General features: G+C 46.4%; 1 protein-coding gene across 1 annotated transcript in view; it reads right to left on the bottom strand.

Moving 5' to 3' along the window:
• LOC134408390 (uncharacterized PE-PGRS family protein PE_PGRS10-like) overlaps positions 1–12,700 on the bottom strand; it is a 177,108-nt gene that overhangs the window by 135,238 nt on the left and 29,170 nt on the right. The window contains exons 10-12 of the mRNA XM_063140649.1: positions 6,210–6,248; positions 1,663–1,707; positions 529–594 (exon numbers count right to left, since the gene is read on the bottom strand). Coding sequence (XP_062996719.1) covers positions 529–594; positions 1,663–1,707; positions 6,210–6,248 — 150 coding nt within the window. The remainder of the gene's footprint in view (positions 1–528; positions 595–1,662; positions 1,708–6,209; positions 6,249–12,700) is intronic.

Raw genomic sequence — 12,700 nt, 5'->3', positions numbered from 1 at the left:
TAGTACCAGCTGTTGCAGACCTGAGCAGGTGGGCACCATTGCACTTATGCCCAGCTTAGGAGCTTTGGCTCATCTGGTTGAACACTGACAGAACACAATGCTTGACTAGATAAGCTTCTGATCTGATCCTGTATGACTCTTGTCATGTTCTCCTAAAGCCTACAAAGATTTCACAGTGATAATAAAAGAAGCAGTAGGATGAATAGATTCATACCGCTAAACCTTGAAGTTTCTCCAACATGCCCTACAAGGAAAAGGAAAAGGAAAGCAGTTCAATGGAGGCTCCAGATGAAGGTGGACAACAGCCAGGTACATGTTGGGCTGTGCAGGGATTCAAAGTGTGAGTCCACAACATGCCATGGGAACCCAACTGAATTGGGGGGGGGGGAGAATGCGGAAGAGTTCGTTGGAATTTTGTACCCAGTCAGGCTCCCAGGACATCTCTAAACAACAACAATTATCTTGTTTTAAGTTAACTTCTGACTTCATGACAAAATAGCCCTGACATAGACATGGATATTTCCTTACCGTAGGACCTCCGCCACTCTCTTCATCATCATCACCACCGCCTCCTGAAGCCATAGACATCATGCTCTACAAGGAAGAAAAGAAGAACATCATGCTCTCTGATGCACATAACCATGATTCTGTCTTGATCATGCTTTACATCAGAGTAGGCAATCTCTTGCCCTCCAAATGTTTTGGGAGCCATCATCATCATCATCAAGATCCTAGTCATGTAGTGTAGGGGTGTTCATACTGTAATTGGGGGAACCTGGGATTGCTTGGTAGTCCTTGAGAAGTTCAGTAATGGGGAGCAATCTCCCCTGATGGACAGCTTTCACACTGCTGTTCTACAATACATCTCCCAGAATCCTTTGAAACATTCAGGGGCTCCAGGGTGGAAGTACATCCACCAAGCAGGCAAGTTCCTTTGAATAACTTTCCTCAAGACTGAAAGGTTAGCATGCAATATATATAAATGAGTTTGAGTAGAGATGGGTGAGCTCGCATACTGCCACTTGCCTCATTTGGGGTCATTTCAGGAGATACCACTGGGCTTCTTATAAAGATTCCTTTATACAAGGACTCAGACCTTACTCACATGTAGGCTTGTCACATGGAGAAGAGGGTGTGGGAGCAGAGTGTGTGTAGCCTCCCTAACTATCACTACTTCCAGTATCAGAACAAGAATGCCTCTCAGTACCAGCTACTGCAGACTTGAGTGGGTGGGCTTCCCATTGGCCCAGCAGGTTCAGCACTGTCAGAACACAAGGCTCAACTAGATAAGCTTTCAGTCTGATCCCATAGGTCTCTTCTCATGTCCTCCTAAAGCCTAGAAATATTTCACAGTGATAACAATAGAAGCAGTAGGATGAATAGTTTCTTACCGCAACATCTTTTAATTTCTCCAACATGCCCTACAAGGGAAGAAAAAAGTTCACTCTCCATATTTCTGGTAGACATGATGTGAACTCTTGTCCAAATATGACAACATTGATAAATTCATATCAACTTTTAGAATTTTGAAACTCTTGTAGAGTTTGTGTTAGATGTTTAATGTTAATGTTGGCTGACAGTATTAAAACAATTATCTTGTTTTAAGTTAACTTCTGACTTCATGACAAAATAGCCCTGACATAGACATGGATATTTCCTTACCATAGGACCTCCAGCACCGCCTCCTGAAGCCAAAGACATCATGCTCTACAAGGAAGACAAGAAGAACATCATCTTCTCTGACGCACATAATCACGATTCTGTCTTGGTTGTGCCTTAGATCAGAATAGGCCACCTTTCGCCCTCCCGATATTTTGTACAAAATCATAATCATAATAAATGATTATTGCATCCAGTTCTGGGCTCCACAATTCAAGAAGGATGCAGACAAGCTGGAGTGTGTTCAGAGGAGGGCAACCAGGATGATCAGGGGTCTGGAAACAAAGCCCTATGAAGAGAGACTGAAAGAACTGGGCATGTTTAGCCTGGAGAAGAGAAGATTGAGGGGAGACATGATAGCACTCTTCAAATACTTAAAAGGTTGTCACACAGAGGAGGGCCAGGATCTCTTTTCGATCCTCCCAGAGTGCAGGACACGGAATAACAGGCTCAAGTTAAAGGAAGCCAGATTCCAGCTGGACATCAGGAAAAACTTCCAGACTGTTAGAGCAGTACAACAATGGAACCAGTTCCCTAGGGAGGTTGTGAGCTCTCCCACACTAGAGGCCTTCAAGAGGCAGATGGACAACCATCTGTGAGGTATGCTGTAGGGTGGATTCCTGCATTGAGCAGGGGGTTGGACTCGATGGCCTTATAGGCCCCTTCCAACTCTACTATTCTATGATTCTATGAATAAAGAGTGCTGGGCTGGTTGCTGTGAGGTCAAAAAGAGTCAGTGAGCCACAGAATCAGTGAGCAGCATTCTGATGACTAGTCCCAGAATTGAAATCCTTTGATTATAGAGAGAAATAAAGGGGACCCAAAGGGGATGTCGTCACAAGGGAGTCCCGTAGGGTGATGCTATGTGCTGCCCAATAGAGACATCAGTCATGTTTTGGGATGAATTGAAACGTCAGCATAGGAAGTTCACAGAAGGAAATGGGAGAAGGTAACAGACATCTTACCATGAGTCCTCCACCACCTCCAAGCATATCCCCTAGATCCTACAAAGGAAAGGAAAGGTGTCAGTCTTCCTCTGATGAACACTCATGGATATCCTGTCAGGGCTGGAAATTTTACCTACAGAGGCTTAAGCCCTGGAAGAAGAAGAAGAAGAAGAAGAAGAAGAAGAAGAAGAAGAAGAAGAAGAAGAAGAAGAAGAAGAAGAAGAAGAAGAAGAATGGACATTTGCACAATCTCTGGATACTCAATTCTCAACAGGTGTTAGACATTATTACTGGATTGTAAAATGTCAAGGCCTCATGACACAACTGTTAATTGTCAGATGTCTGAGCAACACCTGGCAAAAGTGTGCTTTTTGCACCTACAGGATAGAGAGGGATGGGTGTGTACTGGTAGAAGTTTGATGTCATCCTATTCACCTCTCTCAGTCACAACCTTACACGACTTACCTGTTCGCCAAATCCGTGATTTAATATTCAATAATGATATTGGGATCGACCTTGAACAGGTTAGGAAATGTAAGTTGGTCATCTGATATCCTAAGTTCAAGCAGGACCACAAATGGCTTCATATTTTAAGGAATGAACCCTTTTCCCTGTCAGGCAAGCATTTACGCAATTAAGATTTCAACAGATGCCTACGGAACTCTTGAAGGGGAGATATGGTAACTGTCCCTTAAGTGAGCGTTTATGCAAATGCGGAGCAGGCCAAGTTGAGGACTTGGCTCATTATGCTCTTCACTGCCACTTAGATAAATCACCACGGACCAAATTCATCTTCCTCTTTCTAAACGTCCTTGAAGGCCACATGGAAGAGTTCAAAATCAGGTGGTTGCTGGCAGACACGGACAACTTTGTAAGCTACAGGGTGGCCCTATTTGCCCTAGCAGCATGAAAGTTAAGGAGAGATTTTGTGGCGGGTCTGGATTCTGACCTTGGGCAAGGTAGATAATAACACAAAGAGTATGGCATTGATTCAAGATAACGTGTTTTGTTGCTGTTCTACTTTGCTTAATGTGTTAACTTGTTTTTTCTGTTTCAACGGTTTTAATTAGATTAATGTTTTAATGTTTTATGATGTTGTGATGGCCATTGGCTACAAACAATAAATGAATGAATGAACTGAGTGCAATACCTTGTATGAAAATGTATATAAAGTTGTCCAGATGTAATGGTGGTGTGGGTGGATGCTGGATGAGGGATGTTTTGTATGCTGGAAGACTATGTATAGATGACGTTATACCTCAGTAAAACTCTACTGACAAAATTTATACGTGTCATGAGTATTATTTCTTCTCTGAGGGACAATAGCTCAATATCCATACAGAGGAATCAATCACTGAAGCTGCTGCATTACTGCTTAAATCTCTGCTAAAGAAAATTCCTGACATATCCTTCCCCCATCTTGAGCAGTTCATTCATGAATTGCTCGTTTTATGGGTCAGGAAATCTTCTGACATGGTGCTGAGAGACAGGGATTGATTTAATTTCTGGGAAGCTGAGTTTCATGTGCCAGTTTTGTGATTGTTCAGTGTAACAATTTTTTTGAGCATAAAGAAAATAGTCAAGGTTAGGTTAGCCAACCTTTCAAGTCATCTCCAGGTGGAAATCTTGTGTTCTTAATACTGGATGAGATGACAGGGGCCTTAGCTAGACCTAAGGTTTATCCTGGGATCGTCCCGGGGTCGTCCCTGCCTGCTCCCGGAATCCCCTGTGTGTCATTTACATGAACAGGGATGATCCCAGGGCAATCCCAGGATAAACCTTAGGTCTAGCTAAGGCCTTGGAAGCTGCAGCTATGTAGCAGGTAGACTGCTAACCGGAACATAACTTAAAGACCATATAGCACCACTCTGATGCCTATACACTTCCAGATAGGATTCAAGGTGTTGGCAGTGACTTTTAAAGGCCTAAATGGTTTGGGACCTCAATACGTGAGGGTGCGACTCTCCCTATATATGCCTCCCCAAGATTTGAGATCTGTTGGAGGAGTCCTCCTCTGTGTCCTAACTGTGTGATGCCCTTTCTACACTTCCTGTGTTCTGGGAGGGAGGGGGAGGATCTCAGAATTTCCTGGTTCTGAGATCCTCCCCCTGGTCCATATGCCCTCACCACATCCAGGGACATTTTCTTTCTTTCTTTTTTTTCTTTTTCGAAGCAGCAGGGCTGGTTGTGCAAGAGCAAGGACTCGCTCCATCAAAAATGTGAGTTGGATATGGCTGGTTTGGCAGTGCCTACTTCCCACCCCCTTAAACTTTCTGAAATTGTATGCAAACAAGTGCACAGCCCTAGTGTTTTTTTAAACTTTCTGAAACTGTATGCAAATTTGGTCGAACACCATTACAAAAGACACTAATGTATAAGCCTTTTAAAAACACACACACAATGCTATATATTTCTCTGATCCCTCTTCAGCTTCAGCTGTGTAGCAACCGTTATTTTTTTCATTGATTTTACAGTGAGCTAAGAAAAATATGCAGTGTTATCAACCAGCAAATGTTCCATAAATTGTGGGTATTTGTGTGTGTGTGTGTGTGTGTGTGTGTGTGTGTGTGTGTGTGTTTCCAAAGCAGGAGTGGGGCCGTTGCTAGACGAGGCGTTAGCCCGGTGTGAGGCCCGGTCTCCCTCCTGTGCATCCAGATGCTACACAGGGGATCCCGGGGTCAGGCCAGGCTAAGTCCTCCCTTAACCCAGGATAACCGGATGCGGTTATGGCCCGGCTTTTCCGCAGCCCCGAGCTGAGGCCGGGGCTGTGGAAAGTCTAGCCAGGTCCATGGATTTTCCCGGCTGCTCGCTTACTCGTGAGTAGCCAGGAGAAGCCATGGACTGGGCACAGCGCTCATAGGAGCACTGTGCCCGTCAGGCCGGGGGGGGGATCACGGGTGGTGGTGGAGATGGGGGCCGGGGGAAAGACCGGACCTGGCAGGAGGGGGTGGGAGAAGAACGGGGATGGGCATCGGGGACGGGAGGGAAGAAGGACAGGGACAGGGCATGACGAGCGGGGACAGGGACGGGCATGGGGAGCAGGGGGAGGACAGGTGAGTGAGCGGTCAAAGGGGCATCAAGCATTGTGTGGGGAAAAAATCAGGGCAGGGGGAGCGGGGAACCCTTTATTTATTTATTTACTTAAAAAACCTACCTGGTGCGGCGGTGCGCTCCTGCACACATGGCCCTTTAAGTGTAAAAAAGAATGCTGGACGCCATGAGGTTTTCCCTTACCCCGTCGCGTGTTACGTCTGGAAAAGGGTGACAGTGCACACTAGCTGTAGCGCGCCGTCGCCCCTACTCCCCACTGGATTATGTGGTAGGTCTAGCAAGGCCCTGGGTTAGGATCTGAGTCCATCAAACAGAGGATGACAGAGCAGACAGCATCTGACAATCCACAAAACATAGTTGGACTGGATTAATCACAACCCACGCATCCCTACTTATAGGTTTGTTATGAGGACAAAATGGGTCTGGGGGGACCGTGCAGGCTTCTTTCAACTCCTTAGAGGGAGTATAACCCTATTCTCCCCAACCCTCACCCTTGAGTTAGGATTTTGGAGTGAAATAGTTGTGTCTGAAACTGAGCTTTACATGACTTACCGGCATCTCACCTTCATTGTCATCGTCATCGCCGGCGTCCTGCAAAACAAAACTTCATGACTTTCACTTACAGAGGGATGGTTTCAACCTGAGAGGGATGCAGGCATGGTTGTTGGACTGCAGTTCCCATTAACCCTCCTCTTGGTTATGCTGGCTGGGGATGATGGGGGTTGCTGTCCCACAACCTCTATAGGGCCCCATGTTCCCCACCCCTGCTTTCAACAGTTGTAGAGATGAGTCTAGAACATGGATGTTGCCCGGTCTATGCTTCTTCTAAAAGGTACTCATTTCCTTTGAAATTGCACACATCTCGGTCCTCCTTGGTGCGGATGAGCTGCTCAGTGGGCAGGAAGAGAAGGAAAGTGTCATTTCCTGGCCCCACCAAATCTTCTTCCATCTCTGCAGACCTTTCCTCTTTTCTCTCTTTGGCCCTTTCTACACCTAAGGGTGTATCCCAGGAAAATGGAGGGATCAAATGTTGTAAACCGCCCAGAGAGCTTCGGCTGGGGGCGGTATATAAATGTAATTAAATAAATAAATAAATAAATCATCCCTGCCTGCTCCCAGAATCGCCTTTGTGTCATTTGGATACACAGGAACAATCCCAGGACGATGCTGGGGAGAAAGGCAGGTGTAGAAACGGCCTTTCTGTCTCTCTACTCTCAGCCTGTAGCCTTGCTATTCCTCTCCATCCAAACCCTTTCCTCTCTAATCCTCTCCTTCCCTATCACTAGCTTTCTTCTTTCTCTCCCTTCCTAGCCCATAGCCCTGCTCTTTCTCTCTGACTTATTCCGGATCCTCGGATCTGGAGTGGATCAGGCCAATCCGGACCCTCTAAATTCTTATGTAAGTCTATGGGGGGTGGTGGAATCCAGACCTCCAGATCTTGCTCCGGATTTGGATCCAGATCGATTCGGAAGAGGTCCAGATCGATCCAGATCAGTGCAGACCTGATCCGGAAGGTCTGGATCGGGATCTAGAGTGGGTCGGGGGGTTCCTGCACAGCCCTACTTATTATGCCTTTTCTCCCAACTCCCAGCCTCTAGCTTTGCTTTCTCTCTCCCCTTTCCCCTGTTTTCTTGTCATTTTCTCCTCCCAGCCTCTAGCCTCACTATTTCTCTCCCCCTCGCACACACCTCTTTAGTTCACTTTTGACTAGCCAGTCCCCCACGACACCCCTAATATGACTAGTCGCATCCTCCATGGCGGCTATTTTGTGGTGTCGCCCGTAGCCCTTTCTCGTATTCCCAAATGTGACCACAGATCCATAAATGTTGGGGACCCCCTGAGCTAGAAGCAATGGTGCTGAAGAGGAGGAAAGTCCACACCACAGTTTGCTGCACAAGCTAAAGCCATCCCATGGGGTCCCGTTCGATAACTAGCAACATCTGGTTCCCTGTTAAGGCTCATGTGGCTACGCTATGCATGCGAGTGCATATCAGTTATGAACTTGCTAAATCCAAACCAAAACAAAGATGTCGCATTAAAAGGTCAGACAATAACCCAGTGCAGAAATACAAAAACTGTCTCTTTTCTTCACAAATGAAACTGTGACCAAATCGTTGACCATCAATTCAAATTGGACAAGGTGTCAACAGGAGCCAGAGAAAATGGTCTTGGATGGCGGATCCAACCCATGGCCCCCAAGCTGGTCATAGGAGAACCCTGCCAGCTATCTTTTTTTTTCTATTCCTTTGCTGCTGGTTGGCCATCCTTACATTTGGGAATGCATGGTCTTAATTTTTGTGAACCACCCAGAGAGCTTCAGCTATTGGGCGGTATAGAAATGCAATAAATAAATAAATAAATAAATAAATAAATAAATAAATAAGGAATGCATATCTGCAACCATTAGCACCCAGCAAAACCATCACCAATAATGCCTATCTTTTATTTATTTATCCCCACCCCCTTTTAATTTCCCACATTGTCCCAAAGTGATGCTACATTATTGTCTCAGGTCATGCATGTGTTGATATGTCTGACTAAATCTGGATTGGTTGCTTTAGACAAAGGATAACTCCAAAGGTTAAAGTTAAACCTGTCAAGAGTTTGGGTAGTGAAGGTAGAGGACCCAGGCTCTTCTGGCAAGGCCAGCATCAAGGTTAGGCATAGTCAGGCTTCTGCCCTGGGCCCATACACCAGCAAGGACCCATTGGGAAGAGCCTCTTGGACCTGCTCTTCCTCTTTGCCATTGGGGCCTGCTTGTTTGCCTGCCTCTCCCTCTGTCCCAGACAATGACGCTCAGTGCCTCTCTTTCCTATCGAGCAAACAAGTGGTAGCGATAATGAGAAAGACGATGAGGAGCAATGGCAGCTGGCGACAATGGGGGTGAGAAGGCAGACTCACTAGAGAGGGTGCCCATGGAGGTTGCTTTCTCCAAGGGCCCTCCAACACCTAGATCTGGCACTGCCTTGAGGCACACCAACCAAAGAGGGCACATTCTCTTTTACCTACAGGGCACATTCTCTCTTACCCACAGGGCACATTCTCTCTTACCCAACTTTGTGCAGGGGCCACAAAGAGTAGAGCAGCCACGAAAATGAGCTGCATCTTCTTTGCTGCTCTCGGACTCTTCCAGACTTTGATGTTCTTGCAGTGACATTACCCAGCTCCTCAGCTAGTTTTAATACCTCATTTGGCAGGCCTGATTGCCCAGATCAAATGCCTCTATTGTCAACGCCTATCCGTTCATCTACAAGGAAATGCTGAAGGTTGAACTGCGTCACATAAAGTGAGTTTGTTGTCCACAGCTAAGAGAAGTAACACAGGATAAACTGTATCTTTGCTCAGTATGAATGGGGTCTTCAAACATCAAAACAAAACACTACCAACAACAATGAGTAATGATCAAATCATGTTTATCAAAACATGGCTATTTTTGTAGTATTCAGAAAATATTTCTTTTGGGTGTGTCAACTAGAATTTATTTATTTATTTTATTTTATTTTATTTTATTTTATTTTATTTTTGCATATTTATACCGCCCAGTAGCTGAAGCTCCCTGGGTGGTTCACAAAAATTAAAACCATTCCAAGTATAAAACAAACATGATATAAAATATGATGTAAAAGCACAACCAGGATAAAATCTGCAGCAGTGCAGAAATACAAATTTAAAATACAAATTTAAAATAAGCCAGTGCTTAGTTTTGGGTGAACTAGGGTGACCATATGTCAGACCAACCTACTCAAAGGGTTGTTGTAAAATAAAGGCCCAGAGTTCATTGGACAGAAAGTGGGATAAAAATGTAATGAACATATGCCTTTTAGGAATAAAAACATGCATTTGGACATTTTTTGGATAACTTCACATCTTCTTGAGCATTACATTTGCTGCTGTTATTTTATCTTCATTCTTATGTGTAGCAAATACTGTTACAGCTGCTATGACAGTACAGAGCAACCATTTCTCTGGACTGAGTTCTGAATTTGCACAAATTTCCCCTGTAGACTGAGTCAGCCCTGCTCTAGTCTGTGGAGGAAAGTTGTGCAAATTGGAGGATTTAGGCAACTTTGGGGAAATTTGCACACATTTCTTGTTCAGTTGCTGCTTGATTTGTGCAGTTTTCCCGTTCGTGAAGAGCGAGCAGCAATCTCAAATGCGAACAGAAATAGGGCATGAGATGAGTTGTAAGGCAACATTCAGAGAATCCTAGCAACCTTGAATGTTGCTTGTTCAGTCATCCCTAATTCCCACCTCATTCTATTGCATGTATGGACAAGGCATAATCTGAGCTTCCTTTGAGGAGAACGTTTTGGGGACTTCATGAGATGCTTTTCTTGCTTATGCTTTCTCTCTATCCCTGCCAGAAGCTTGATGGTTTTGGCTCATCTTTTGGGTCCTCAACAGGTCTGCCAAGTGACTTTATCTAAGACGACGTGTGGTGCTCTTTCAGTCATATGCCCTTTTGGTGATAAGATTCATTGCTTCACCTTCCCTTATCAGTTCTCATTTTCCTTTAACAAACAATCGTCAAAGCCATCTGAGGCTGGTCCAAGAGTAGCAAAGACACATTTGAGTCAGAACAACATTGTGGCTTTAACTGACTGGATTATACTGCTTTGAGTCAAGGCAAAGGGACAGCTAGTTCCGACTGATACCACCACCTGGCCATATCAGATTGGCTACATGAGACCATGACCTTATCATTTGCACTCTGGCTGCAGCATTTTGCACAAGCTACAGCTTCCAAAACATCTTCAAAGTAGGGCTGTGCACAGGGCCCCCGAACTACTTCGGATCCCAATCTGGACCTCCCCTGATCCACTCCGGGACCAGATCCGGAGCGAGATCTGGAGGTCCAGATCAATATTCAGCCCCCATTTCCCCCCTTCTCCACTTACTTGTGTCCATGGTGGATGGCGGAGGCAGGTACGTGGGGAAGGGGGGACAAAATGGGGGGCAAATAAGCTCCCCTTCCCTTACCTGGCTCTGCCATCTGCCATGGCACGGACCGTGGTGGCAGCGAACAGTGGAGCCAGGTAAGCCCCCTGCCCCCCTGCCCCACTTACCTGGCTCCATGGTGGTCCGGGTGGCGGCTTCAACTGATGCCCAGACCGAAGACCAGAAACAGGCCGTGGCCTGTTTCCAGTCTTAGGCCTAGGTGTCAGTTGAAGCCACCACCCAGACCATGATGGAGCCAGGGAAGCCCCTCTCCTCCACTTACCTGTCTCGGCAACCATCGTGGTCCGGGCAGCGGCTTCAACTGACGTCCAGGCCTAAGACCGGAAACAGACCATGGTCTGTTTCTGGCCTTAGGCTTGGGCGTCAGTTGAAGCTGCTGCCCATACCATGATGGAGGCAGGTAAGCCCCCTCCCCCCTCTCTACTTTCCTGTCTCCCCCACCATCACTGCACCGACCACTGCGGCGGTGGACAGGGAGCCAGGTAAGCTCCCCTCCCCACTTATCTGGCTCCGGAGCTTCGGACCAGTCTGAATTGCTTCGGGCTGATTCAGACCTCCCCCAATCCACTCCGGAACCAGGCTTTGGAGGTTTGGAATGGTCCACTCCACTTTGGATCCGTAATGGAGCAGAGCACACCCCTACTTCAAAGGCAGCCCCACATAGGGTGCATTGCAGTAATCTAACTTGGAGGTTATCAGAGTGTAGACAACTGAAGCCAGGTTATCCCTGTCCAGATAGGGGCATAGCTGGGCCACCAACTGAAGCTGGTAGAAGGCACTCCATGCCACTGAGGCCACCTGAACCTCAAGGGACAGAGATGGTTCTAGGAGAACCCCCAAGCTATGAACCTGCTCCTTCAAGGGGAGCACAACCCCATCCAGGACAGGTTGAGCACCCTCCATCCAGTCAGCAGAACCCCCCACTAAAAGCATCTCAGTCTTGTCTGGATTGAGTTTCAGTTCATTAGCCCTCATCCAGTCCATTGTAGTGGCCAGACACCAGTTCAGCACATCCACAGCCTCACCTAATAAGAATGAAAAGGAGAAATAGAGCTGCATGTTATCAGCATACTGATGACAACACCCCCCAAAACTCTGGATGACCACACTCAATAGTTTCATGTGGATGTTGAACAGCATGGGGGATAAGACTGACCCCCTCTGGAACCCCATACTGGAGAATCCACAGGGCCGAGCAATGTCTCCCAAGCACCACCTTCTGGAGCCAACCCATCAAATAGGAGTGGGACCACTGCAATGCAGTACCTTCCACTCCCAACTCAGGCAGTCGTCCCAGAAGGATACCATGGTCGTTGGTATCAAAAGCTGCTGAGAGATCAAGGAGAATCAGATGGCCCCTGTCTTTCTCCTGACATAGGCCATCATACAGGGTGTCCTAGGCTGTTTCCATACCAAAACCAGGCCTGAAACCTGACTGAAATGGATCCAGATAATCCGTCTCATCCAAGAGTGCCTGGAGTTGGCACTCAATGTTCTTCCAAGCATCAGAGAAGTGGCAGATCCAGTGTAGATTCCCCTGCCTGCTCAAGATTTCCAAATGCCACCTTCCACATCATGCCACGCGTCCAGTTGCCCTTTGAGCTCCTATTTTTGTTGGATGCAGCGATATTATTCCTTAGGATGGCTAATGATGCAATGAATCCTGTGACCTTTCCATACTGATGAAATGATCATTCCCCACCAGTTGACAATGAAGGCCTTGATGTGAGCCCAGTGAAGATTGCAAAGTGAACTATAAATGCCACAGGTTCAGACAGCAGCACAAAAGTTTGTCCAGGATTTGTGAAAGAGCAACAAGTTGCAGAGAATCAAGATGACGATGCTCCCATTTCTAGCTGCTCTTTTCCTGGTGGTGTCCGCCCACAGCTTGGTAAGAGAGAATTCATTTAGCATGCTGCTTTTCTTCTCGTATTGGCAAGGTTAAAAGCAAATTAGAGGCTTCCGCTGAAGATTTCACATATCAATCCTCAGCTATCTATGCTTGGGATCCTGTGAACCTCTGTCTATTCACTCACCCATTTTTCCTCTCCTATCCTCAGGCTCGGCTTTCTGGCCTTCTTCTT

The sequence above is a fragment of the Elgaria multicarinata genome, chromosome 13 (assembly GCF_023053635.1).
Source record: "Elgaria multicarinata webbii isolate HBS135686 ecotype San Diego chromosome 13, rElgMul1.1.pri, whole genome shotgun sequence".
Classification (NCBI taxonomy): domain Eukaryota; kingdom Metazoa; phylum Chordata; class Lepidosauria; order Squamata; family Anguidae; genus Elgaria; species Elgaria multicarinata.
The sequence above is the reverse complement of the archived record's forward strand: the minus strand, read 5'-3'. Positions and strand labels throughout refer to the sequence as shown.